Here is a 12,703-nt window from a genome sequence, read left to right as displayed (position 1 = left end):
AAGATTGATGTGTTGAAATCAGGTAGTGTTAGTTCTCCAACTCTGTTATTTTTCAAAGTTGATTTGGCTATTCTGAGTCTTTTGCATTTCTATTTAAATTTCAGAATCAGTTTGTCAACTTACAAAATGGAAAAAGTCTTTGGGATTTTGATTGGGATTGGGTTGAATCAATAGATCAGTTTGGGAAGAACTGACATCTTAAGTCTGAATCATGAGCATAGAATATCTCTCCATATGTTTAAGTGTCTTTAATTTCTCTCAGCAATATTTTGTAATTCTCAATGTATATGTTTTGCACATCTTTCGTCAGATTTAATTTTCAGTATTTAATATTTAATGCTATTGTAAATGTCATTTAAAAAATTTCAGATTCTGATTTTTCATTGCTGACTTTGTTTTAATCTTTCCCCCTATTGAAGCATAAAGTGCACAAATCTTAAGTGTATAAGTTGAAAAAATTTGATATGTGACTACATTACTGTAATTGTCACCTAGTCAAGATATATAACATTTCCCACATCAGGAAGTCTTTCTTCCTCATGGCCCTTCCCAGCCAGGAGATCACTCTCTGACGTCCCTCACAATGTTTTTTATTTTCATATAAATGGAATCAACCAGGATGTACTCTGTCTGGCTTCTTTAGCTCAACATTATGTATGTGAGGTTCATCCATATTGTTGTGTGTACTGGTAGTTCATTCTTAGTCTTTGATCTCTAGTATTTTTCTTCTGTGAAAGGACATTTAGGTTATTTCCAGTTTTTGCTACTGTGACTAATGCTGCAATCAATATTCTTGTACACAAACTTAAGTATTCTTTTCTCTTGGGCATATGCCTAGTGGTAGAATTACTGGGCAATAGGGTTCATGTATGACTAGCTTTAGTAGTGTCAAAGTTTTCTAAAGTAGCTATACCAATTTATACTCTCCCTAGCAATACGTGAAAGTTACAGGTGTTCCATATCCTTGTCAATGCTTGGCACTGGAATTCCTTTTAATTTTAGCCATTTTGGTGGGAGTGTTTAGTACCAAATTATGATTTTACTGTCCCTGATATAGCTATTGATGTAGAACTTCTTTTCGTATGCATATTGGCCATTTAGAGAACATCTGAAAATCAACCAAAGTAATTAACATTAACTTATTAAAGAAAAAATAAACATGGACATTTCAATAAAGGCAGAAAAAGCATTTCATATTGAATGCTTTCTCCCTAATGTTACAATCAAGATAGGAAGTCCATCATCACTACTTTTACTCAACACTATAGTAGACATCCTTAGCCAGTGACAACCAGCAAGAAAAATAAAAGGTATAATGATTGCACAGGAAGATGTCAAACCATCTATCACAGATCACAAGACACTGTGATGACTGAAATTCTAAAAAAGTCTACAAAGTATTAGAAATAGTAAGGGAACTTAGCAAGATGGTTGAATATAAGGTCAATATGTAAAAACCAGCAGTGTTTCTATACACTAGCAACAAATATTAAAAATTTAGAATGCCATTTAAAAAGCATAAAAACCCTCAAATACCCAAGAATAAATTTAATGAAAGATATGTAAGACTTCTACACTGTAACCTACAAAACACTGCTGAGAAAAATTAAAGACCACTTAAATAAACGGAGGGGTGTATTATATTCATGGATTGGAGGAATCAACATAAAGATGTCAGAAAAAAAAGAAATGGAGGCAACCTAAATGTCCATCAACAGATGAATGGATAAAGATGTGGTATACAGATATACAATGGAATACTACTCAGCCATAAAAAAGAATGAAATAATGCCATTTGCAGCAACATGGATTGGTAGAGAGATTACCATACTGAGGTAAGTCAGACAAAGGCAAATATCATATGATTAATATGTGGAATCTAAAATATGATACAAATGAACTTATTTACAAAACAGAAACCGACTCACAGACATAGAAAACAAACTTATGGTTACCAAAGGGGGAAGATGCGGGGAGGGAAAAATTAGGAGTTGGGGTTAGCAGATACAAGCTACTATATATAAAACAGATAAACTACTGCATAGGATAGGGAACTATATTCAATATCTTGTAATAAACTACAATGGAAATGAAAAAGAATATCCATCTATCTATCTGTATCTGAATCAGTCTGTGTACACCAAAAAGTAACACAACGTTGTAAATTAACTATACTTCAATTAAGAAAAAATTAGGATCAGTTTTCCCCAAATAGATTGATCTATAGATTCAATGCAAGCCCAGTTAAAATCCTAGCAGGATTTTTTGTCTTGGGGGGGTTCTTTTTTTGTTTTTTGTTTTTGTTTTTTGAAATTAACAGGTTCTAAAATTTATAAATAAATGGAAATAAGTTCTATAAAATGTATAAAATGTAAATACAAAGGCCTTTGACTAGCCAAGGCAATCTTTAAGAAAAAGTTATAGGGCTTCAAGACTTATAAAGCTACATTAAGATAGTGCGGGACAAGGTTAGACAGACCAACGTAATGAGAACCTGGAAACAGACCCTCATATATGTGGTCATCTACTTTACAACAAAGGTGCCATAATCATTTAGTGGGGGAAATGGCAAATGACAGCTTTTCAGCAAGTAGGGCTGGGTCAATCAATCGGCTATCCATAAGGGGGGAAAAGGAAACTTGATCCCAACCTCCTACCTTTCATAAAAATGAATAAACCTGTCTGTGAAAGGTAAAATAGTCAAGCAACTAGAAGAAAACACAGGTGACTATCCTCATGGCTTTGGAGCAGACAAGGCCTTACATATGACACAAAAAGCATTGATCACAAAAGGAGAGATCAGCAAACCCAGACAGTTTCACCTCAATTACTTCTGTAATTCTTACGATCCCCTACAATCACTAACCTATTTAAGAGTCACTTGGCCTGTAATACAGCAGTTGTCTCCCAACAACCGTTCTTTTCCCTTTAATCAGTCTTCCATAGTACAGACAGAATAACAAACATAAAAATGCAAATTTAACTGTTACTGCCTTTTTTGAGTAAAAATCCTATAACGGGTTAACATCTTTAAGAGAATTACATCCAAACTTCTCAGCAGATTACAACTAGCCCTTTATGATCTGGCAGTTACCTGCCTCTCCACCACCCAGTCAGTCTGCTTCTAGCTTGAATTTTGGCTCTACCAATTTCAGAGTTCACATTATCACTTTCTAACATTCGGCCTATTCTGCCTGAATTGCCTTTTCCATTTCCTTCACTAATTCGAATTCATCTTTCCAGACTGAGGTTCCGGTACAACATATTTGAGTATTCCATCCGTATACCTTATATTCGGCTGTGTCCCTTGTTGCTATCACATCACTGACTATTGCCCTTCTTTGGTTTTAGCACTTTGAACAAAACTGGCTTTAAGTTCTGGAAGGCGTTAACATCACTGAATCCCAGGACTTAGTTTAGATACTGGATGTGGCAGACACTCGAGTTCAGTTATTTGTTTACCTCTACTAAGAGCCGCTCACTCCCACTCCTTCTTGCTCTGCCCCCCCCCCCCCGGTCCCCGTCCCGTGGAACTTGCTGGAAGTTTCTTCTATCTGAATTGCACGGGTCAAAGGGCGGTGACGGAAGGCCTGACCAAAGAGGTGGAAAGTAAAGCAGCACTGAGACAAATTCAGGCCACCTTTCTCCCTTCAGTGCCTTCGGATGGTACACGTTTTTCTTCTGTCTGGGAAGCCAAGTAGGAAGAAAGCCTGGGCCTGTGTCGTTCTGGGGAAAGGAACAGTCCCCCCGCACCGGAACCAAAAGGTTTCCTCCAGTCCAGCCTCTGCAAGGGCGGAGCGACTTCCGGCGAGTCCGAGTCGTTTAGGGTTCCCAGCGCCAAGATCCCGGCATCGACGCGCCATCCGGAACTCGCTCCCGGAAAAGAACACGTAGCCGAGAACGTCACGGGTCACGAAAAGCTTAGCTGCCTCCGGGAGCCATGATGAGAGCTGCAGAGAAAAGGGAGCTCGATGTGCCTTGTGTTATTATTACTAACAGACATACAAACGACCCCAAACGCCACACGTTCCTGAGCGATAACAGTACGACACAAACGTCCTTTCGACCTACCACCCACTGAGGCTCTGCGGCTGTGTGGGTGCGCGCTGGGACTGGTTTACGCCTCCGCCTGCGTAACCATGGCTGCAGGGGGCGGGGCCTGACAGGCTGCTCGCCGGCCGGGGGTGGGGGCGGGGTGGGCCAGGAGAGTCGGTCCTCCAAGGTCCCAGCCCAACCCGCGCCCGCGCTTCACCTCCCCTCCCCTCGCGGCACGCTACGTGGCTGCTCATTGGCTACGTAGGACGGAAGCTCGGTTGGTGTTTCTCCAGAAGTTTCCCCCTTGGGCGTCGGCGGAGGTGGTAACCTCGGTAGGAGCAGCTCCAGCAGCGGTAACAGTAACTATTAGAGATGGCGGCGGCTGCTGCGGCACCTGCAGCAGCCCAGAGGTGCGTGTTTTTCCTTCTCTTTGCTATCATTTGTATCCCCCTTCGTCTTTCTTTAGTTAGAGAGCCCTGCTGAAGTCGTTGTTTTCCTGGCAGGTTTTTCCGGAGCTTCTCTGATGCTCTGATCGACGAGGACCCCCAGGCGGCGTTGGAGGTGAGAGAGCCGGTTCACTGTGCTCTGGGGAACGCAGCCGCGTTGGGTTCCGGCCCACCCCGCCTCTTCCCTGCACTGTCTTCCTGGGGTCGGGGCTGCTGCTTTTCCTGTCTCAGCCCCGATGTTGACAGACTCCGCCTCTCCCTTCTGTGTCCCGCAGCGGCCCGGTTACGCTTCCCATCCCTAGTCCGTTCCTGCATCCTTGGAGCTGCTTAGTAAAACCTGCTCTCCATTTTGGGGGTAGAGGTAACATTCATAGTTGGTCTGAAAGGGTTTGTTTGTTTTTTAAATGGCATTTGTGACTGAGAGCAAAAAGTGAAATCTAAGGCTTGATGTTTATTCATTCGGTTTTTCGTTTGACAATCATCCTTGCCATTTCTGTGTACCAGGTTTGTGCTGAGTGCGTGTATGAACTCACACTATTGGAACAGAAACCTTTTCCCGTGTGTGCCCGAAAATTTCCAGATGTCCAGTCACTGTTCATTATCCACTCATTTGTTTATTCCTCAAAACAATTTCTTGGGGGCAGCTGTGTGGAAGGCACTGTCTGCTCTGGATTAAAGTCTTATTTATGTATTTGACTGACTTGGAAGGCACTTTGTGTTTGTGTTAAGTGAAAAACTATAACGCTGTGAAGGAAAGCAAAAGAGCAAGAGCTAAATAATAATTTGAAGTAATAAAGAGAGCCCAAACTAAGAATACATGATGTAGTGGGTCACAAAATTTAGCCAGGGGTTTCTTGCTTTGAAGCATAAAAAAGAGGAAACTTTGTTTTGCTCTTATGGCTTAACATATGTAAGGTTAGGAATTTGAGGCAAGAGAACCTTTTTCCTAGCTATGACTTCTAAAAGAAATTTGTTCCGTGGTTAGTAGAGGAGTCATGACATTTGAGAAGAGGCATGAGGGAGTGAGCTTGGAAGCTCTGGGGAAAGATTATTTCAGGCAGGAAGAGGAGTCAGTGTCAGGATGCTGAGGTAGGAATGAAGTCAGCTGTGCAAGGAGCAGCAAGAAGGCCCATTTGGTTAGAATGGGATGAAAGTGGAGTAAGAAATGAGGTGGGGAGGAAACCAGGGCGTGGGTCCTTTGGGGCCTTTTAGGTTGCATTATGCTTTTGGGGCTGGGATACAAACACCTTCAAATAAAGTGGTTAATTACTCGGTAGTGCTGTGATGTTTCCTAGTGATGCTTTTGGGATCACTATTAGAGTAATGTTACCAGAGGCACTGAGAGTTTTTCTCCATAATTCCTTATGTCAGCTAGATAGCTGTTAATTTTCAGAATCTACCTTTGTTATGGTCCTCTTAGGCCCCGTGCCTCCTTTGGAAATCTAGTTTATATAATAGTTGCTATTAAAGGATATTAATGTAATGAATTCTTTGTCACGTTACATCTCAGTTACTTTTAAAATTATTTATTGAAGTGGGATATCTAACACAAATATTAAGTCTGTACTAATGAACTTGAAGTTTTACATGTATGTATACCACCCAGATCAAGATATAGAATACTTCCATTCTCAAGGCTTTCTCATGTTTTTCCCCAGCCAATAATTCCTCTTACCCACCTGTTCTGTACTCTGTCACCATCAGTTAGTTTTTCTTGGACTTCATATAAAAAGTATCATACACTAGGTATTCAGTTGAGTGTAGATACTCTGTCTTGCTTTAATCATTATGGGAGATACATCCATAAGTTGTTTGCTTTTCACTGCTGTGTAGTATTCCACTGTATTAATATAGCACAGTTTATTCTAACAGTGAACATTTGGGATATTTCCAGTTGTTAGCTAGTATGAATAAAACCACTGAATTTTCTTGTACATGTATTTTGGTGAACACATGCAGTCCTTTCTTTTGGGAGTGCATTTGTTTTTTTCTTTCTAGGAGTGAAATTGGATAGTGTAGGTGTGTGATTAGCGTTAGTACATTTGTCCGTAAAGTGTGGCTCTTGGACCAGTAGCATCAGCATCACTTAGGAACTCAGAGAAATGCAAATTCTTGGACCCCACCCCAGATTTTGTTTTTTTTTTTTTTTTGGCTGCGCTGCAGGCATGTGGGATCTTAGTTCCCCAAACAGGGATCAAACCCGTGTCCCCTGCAGTGGAAGCACGGACTGCCAGGGAATTCTCCACCCCAGATTTTCTGAAAGTACTTATGACTCCAGTAGGCCAGTACTCCTTACCCGTGCCTTTTACAGAAGAAAACAGACCAAAAGAAGTCCAAGTGATCTGTCATAGAGATGTATGCGGCCAGTTAGAGGCAGAATAGGGGCCTCAGGACACGTTTCCTGATTCTTAGTCTAGTGCTGTAGAATAGCGGCTTTCAAAAGCATGATCCCCAGACCTTCTGCAGAAGCATCACCTGGGAATTTGTTAGAAATGCAGATTCTCAGGACCTACCACAGACCTGAATCAAAAACTGGGGGTGGGGAGAATGATCATGATAAGAACCAGCTTGTGTTAAGAGGAAATGTTCTTTTTAAAACTTAAGATAACCTTCTCACAGAGATAAACAGGCAAATGTTAATTACTAAGTAATTGGTAATAATGAGTAGGGCCGGAACCTTGATGAGAAGTGAGAGTCTGTTTCCCTCTAGATTTTCCCAAGGGTTGGTTTAACAGTAGCTATTTTAAAATTAAGGTCGCTTGATATTACATCAGTTAAAATGTCACATTTTTATGTAAGACCATCAATTAAGAATAAAGAGAAAGTGTATCAAGCTGATTACATTTTTCACTCATTAAACAAACAACGTTAGTGGCAAATGCTGTACTGGGAGCCAGCGAGCTAAAGATGAAACTACTGTAGTGAGGGAGTTTGTAGTCTAGTGGAGAGAGACAGGCAAGTCAACAGATCATTAAAATATAAGTACTCCAGTGGAGTGGTGTATCAGGTACAGTAAAGAGCATAGCAGAGGCTAACTGGGGAAGTAAAAAAAACTTTGCAGAGGAAGTCTCAATTCAGTAGAGGGAGAAAACATATATGTGGATTATGAGAATCTTTTGAGGCCCAGTGTGAGTAGTGCTTAAGAGCATGGGCTCTGGAATCAGACTGCTTGGGTCCATATCCTGGTTTCAAGAAAGTTCCTGCTATCACTTTTCTGGATCAGATTTCCTGTCTGTAAAATGGGATTAACTAGGACCACTTGAAAGGGTGATTATGAGGATAAGTAATGTAAGGTACAAGGGTGAGGCCCTTGAGGTAGACATCTTATAGATTCTTCTCTAGGTTCTAGCCACGCTGGCTTGCTTTCTGCTACTCAGATGTGTCGAGCTCAGTCCTGGTGCAGGGCCTTTGGACTTGGCAGTTCTTTTGCCTAGAACGTACTCTCTATTGACTACCTCTTGTTTTGCTTGGAAATGCTCATCACTCTAGATTTCTCTGAAATGTCACCTTCTCAAGGAAGATGTTTTCTCTGACGACCTTATCTGAATTGGGCCCCAATGTAAGCTTCAAGAGTGCAGGGGTTTTGTGTATCTGTTTACCACTGTGTTCTCAGCGTAGTGCCTGGGATGTAGTAGGCACTCAGGTGTGTTAAATGACTCCTACCACAATTCTTGGAACAACTGTGAGGTGCATTTACAAGGACGCTGAGGCTAAAGAGATTAACTTGCTCAAGGTTATCGAGTTTAGAAGTGACAAGTCGCAGGTTCAAGGCATCAAGGTCATCCTCTGGAGGAGTGGGTAGGATTGGGGTGTATGATATAATTGCTTGGGAGCTGACTTTGAAGTAGTTGACCACAGATAGCTTTGTTGAGGGCATGGCTGGTTAGCATAAAGTATACCAGTTCTACATGGTTATGTGATTTTTCTCCAGGGGTGCTTGCTAGTTTAGGAATGGAGAAGGCTTGATCCTCTTGTTTATCCATGATTGGGGTTTAGCTGTGACTAGAAGAAAATGGCAAGTGGAGTCAGGCTGAGATATCCAGAGCTAAAGGCCTTTAAATGTTAGGTCAGTCTGAGCAGTCTGCTTTTGCTTATAATCTTAACAACAAGTAACCTTTTTGGATAGCATTTTAAGAGAGCCTAAAGCTCTATAAAGATTTGGAAATTAATTTTCTAAGATCCAAGTCTTAAACAATTTTAATGACTTAAAAAGGAATTTTCCCCCTCTCGTTCTGTGTTATCAGGGTACTTCCTTTATCATTATCTTGTTAAAGATTTCAGTGTAATTATATTTTACACTTCATGGGTTTCTTTTGTGAACTATAACACAACCCATTTTCTGTGAGAAGTACTATATCTTTGGATACGTTTTGTGTAAGCCTGATTAAATAGCACTTTGCTGCCGTGATTCAAATGTTGGCACTGAAGTCCTTGCCTTTTGAGATACCTCTTTAGTCCCTTTGTATTCTAGCAGCCAGCAGCTGTTGTCACAGAAACAGTAGAACACTGAAAACACTGCCACAAGTCAGATGTAGTTAAGACAACCACAAGTAATTATTTTAACGTCACTTTTTCTGGTATATTCCTTATTCAAAATAAATTTATTGTTGTGTTTTATTCATGACTTACAAGTTGGTGTGTTATAATGTTCAGTTTGTGTTGAGTGGTTTTTTGGTAACTTTTTTTATTGATAGCCTAATAAGTCAGTTGCTTAGTTTATTTAACTGAATGACCATAACTGGTTCTCCTTAACCAACAATTGGTTTGTGTTTTTAAAGGTCACTTGCAAATTGGTTCAAAATTCAGAAGTTTATACCTGACTCCTAAAGAAAAGGAATATTTTATTCATCTTTGAACCTCCAGTGTCTGGCCTATGTTTATTCCATAATATGTGTTTAAAAATACTTTTTGAAAAACAAACAGAAAAACCTGACTACTGGAAAAAATAAAAATACTTTTTGAATTGATGATCCAGATATTATTATAATCTGTAACAGCCTTTTTGACCTATAATGTACATTTTCTTGGTGAGGAGAGGCTGGAAATGTGGTTTTATGATATATTTGAGTAGATATGTAAGAAGCCATCAGCTGTTTTCAAAATTGTTTGAAAGCTTAGTGGAAGATGGTGTTTTTAGCTTAAGAATTTCAAAGTATTAGAAAATCTTGTATTAATACAAATGTTAGATGGTGTGTGAAAGAAACTTGGAGTAAAATTTTACCATGAGGCAATATTTAGTGGTTAAAATTTGATTTGGAGTCAGACAGACCTGGATTTGAATCCTATCTCTGGCGCAGTCACTGACTAGGAAGTGAGGGAATGGATTTTCTGTGCACATGTAGGGGAAGAGCATTCTAGTGAGAGGGAGCAGCAGGTGCAGGGTCCTGAGATGTTCGAAGAACAGCAAGGAGGCCATTGTGGCTAGAATGGTGGCGCAAGGAGAAGAGTTTTAAGAGGTGAGATGAGAGGGAGAGCAGAAGGTTATATCAAGGAGGGCCTTGCAGATCATTGGAAGGACTTGGGCTTTTGCTGTGAGTCAGCTGGAAAGATGTTGGAAAGTTTTGAGCAGAGACATAGTAACAAGATCTGATTTTCATTACTGCTTGGATCAGGGTGATAGGGGTTAAGATAGTAAAAAGTGGTTTAGATCTTAGGTATGTTGGGTTTTAGGTTTACGATTACCAAGTATAGTGTACATTGCTTTGTGAGAATCACACTGCGAGGTTCAAGCAAAGCCACATGTGTGGCTATTGAAGTAATTTTGCCTGTTAAGAAAACTACCAAGTCCCTAGGGTGTGTGGGCAATGGGTAGAGAATCAAAGCCTTCCTGTTTGCCTGCATTTGTCCTTGGCTTCACTGATCGTGCTCTCTCTTCTTGCATCAATATTGTTCCAGCTACCACTTATGAACTGTGACTGACCAGACTGGCAGTTTTAATCGCTCTGTTAATTCTTGATCAACTGATAGTAGCTATCTATGAGATATTGTATCTGGGCTTTTGACAGAATGCTGTAATTTCTTAGGCCATTGATAAGAGGATAGGAGAGGGCCAGGTAAACTTGATTATGTATTTATTGGTTCCATTAACCTCTCTGAGCTCTAGGTTTAACTTCCATTTAAAAAATTTTTTTTATTTTTGTTTTTATTGGACAGCTTCACATTTTCTAGGCATCTCAAACTCTACATGATCTTTGAATCTTCTCCAAATTAGAAGGAGAAAATCAGTGGTGGTCAATGTATATGAACTAAACTCTTCAGAATAAATGAGGTGATAATAATTACCATTTATTGAGTTCTGCTGTAGGCCAGGAACTGCTAAGTGCTTTAGGTAGATATTACATTCAGTTGTGGTCTTTTGAGGGGAGAAGGGAGGAGAAAGGGGGATATTGATCTTCTTGGGAAGAAAAGCTCCAAGCTTGTTTCCCTGTTACCTTTCCTCCAAATACTTTATGATAATAGGTTATTTGATTAAAAATCGTGTTTAATTAGAATTCGATGGCTTTTAAAAAACATTTACTGACACTCAACGTGTTTGTATTTGTAGGAGCTGACTGAGGCTCTGGAGCAGAAACCAGATGATGCACAGTATTACTGTCAAAGAGCTTATTGTCACATTCTTCTTGGGAATTACCGTGGTAACTTTTCTTACAAAGTATATTGACTCTATAAGTTACTTACAAATTTTGCCCAAGATACAATGAATCAAATAAAATAAAGGTTATCTTCCAGGATTTTTAACTTGGTCTTTCATACAAGGTAAAGTAGCCGAAATGTGACAAACATGTTGAGCATCACCCATTTAAATTTTATGGTTGCCCGTTCTTTCTTCAGTGGGTGTAGAATTTGTACAGATTTCATTCATGGTTACTGGATATGCTAACAAAGAATAACATCAAATTTACTATTTTACAAAGTATTTAAATGACTTCCCTTGTTTTATTTTTTATAAAAAGAATGTATTTCTATATTCTGTAATTTTAATTATCTGGATAGATAATCTGAGTAGGGAGAAATTAAATACCTTGAGTCAGATTACATAAATGATGTTAATGAGAAAATTAGATGAACTTTGTGATACAGAGCTTTATTCATTGCCTGAAGCGCTTTAAGAAGGAAGTTCAATATTAGGTCATTAGGAAGGTATGAGGGTAATTTTATTTTGGATTAACTTTTCCTAATTTAAAATCATTTGTCCATTCCACCAGCTTGAAAACTTAAAAATCAGAGGCTAATTCAAATTTTGTCTGTAGTATTTGTTAGGATCCATAAGTAACTGACTAAAAAACCCATTTTTTTTCATATGCAGATGCTGTTGCTGATGCAAAGAAATCTCTTGAACTTAATCCAAATAGTTCCATTGCTCTGCTGAGAAAGGGGTATGCAGTAACTACTCTTCTTGCTGGGTCTGGACTATAGTTTCTTGAATGAATTAATTGTAAGCTTTATGTAAATAGTAAATTCTGTATTTATACATTTTATAGCTGAGATAGGATTCAATTTTAGGTATATTTTATACTTTTATTGTAGTATAGTTAGTGTATATATATATATATAGTTTAAAATAGTGATGGTTGAAGGCAAAGTCTAGATGAAACTCTTGGATTTCACATCCCCTTTTTGCTTCATCATTTGGGATTTACTGTATTTAATTGACCAGGGAACATCTGTTCCTCACCCAAGCTGGACAGGCTACATTTAATGAAGACTCTGTTATCTGTGTACTTTATATCCCAGTTTGTTTCTGTTGATAAGTGTGACTTTATTCTTTAAGAATCAGAAACGTCTTTAATTCCTTAATATAACTATATTTTGGAATAAGCAAGTATATACAATTAAAATCAAGAAATTCCTTCTGAAATGAGTTCCAAAATTGGATTCTAATGGGAATTATACTAGATATTATAGTAGAGTATTTCAGGAAATCTCTTGGCTGGCTTATTAACATATACTTAAATTCTTTCTTTTAATAGTAGGGAAAATAGTTTCTTTTTTTTTATTACTTAGAAAGAAGGCTGTTTTTCATGATCTCATGTGTGTGTATTTGTTTTTAATATTCTCATGCAGGATATGTGAATACCATGAAAAAAACTATGCTGCTGCTCTAGAAGCTTTTACAGAAGGACAGAAATTAGATAGTAAGTATTAGAATTATATATTAGTACACTAATCCATTATACCTATGTGTCTTAAATACCGTAGCTGAATTTTGTTAGTGTAATCTC

At 38.9% G+C, this 12,703-nt stretch overlaps 1 protein-coding gene across 2 annotated transcripts in view; it reads left to right on the top strand.

Moving 5' to 3' along the window:
- The first annotated feature begins 4,321 nt into the window (after nucleotides 1-4,321).
- Nucleotides 4,322-12,703, top strand: part of SUGT1 (SGT1 assembly cochaperone of MIS12 kinetochore complex) — a 43,343-nt gene continuing 34,961 nt past the window's right edge. The window contains exons 1-5 of one of the 2 annotated variants that reach the window (XM_089899475.1): nucleotides 4,322-4,445; nucleotides 4,539-4,596; nucleotides 11,026-11,116; nucleotides 11,788-11,857; nucleotides 12,546-12,616. In XM_089899475.1, the coding sequence (XP_089755601.1) occupies nucleotides 4,408-4,445; nucleotides 4,539-4,596; nucleotides 11,026-11,116; nucleotides 11,788-11,857; nucleotides 12,546-12,616 (328 nt within the window). In that variant the 5' untranslated portion in view covers nucleotides 4,322-4,407. The remainder of the gene's footprint in view (nucleotides 4,446-4,538; nucleotides 4,597-11,025; nucleotides 11,117-11,787; nucleotides 11,858-12,545; nucleotides 12,617-12,703) is intronic. The other variant, XM_022574950.3, reaches the window with a different exon arrangement.

The sequence above is a fragment of the Delphinapterus leucas genome, chromosome 18, assembly GCF_059928025.1.
Source record: "Delphinapterus leucas isolate spDelLeu-1000000601 "Yukka" chromosome 18, BTC_Dleu_Yukka2, whole genome shotgun sequence".
NCBI lineage: Eukaryota > Metazoa > Chordata > Mammalia > Artiodactyla > Monodontidae > Delphinapterus > Delphinapterus leucas.
Note: the sequence above shows the minus strand (reverse complement) of the source record. Positions and strands in the feature narration are given on the sequence as shown.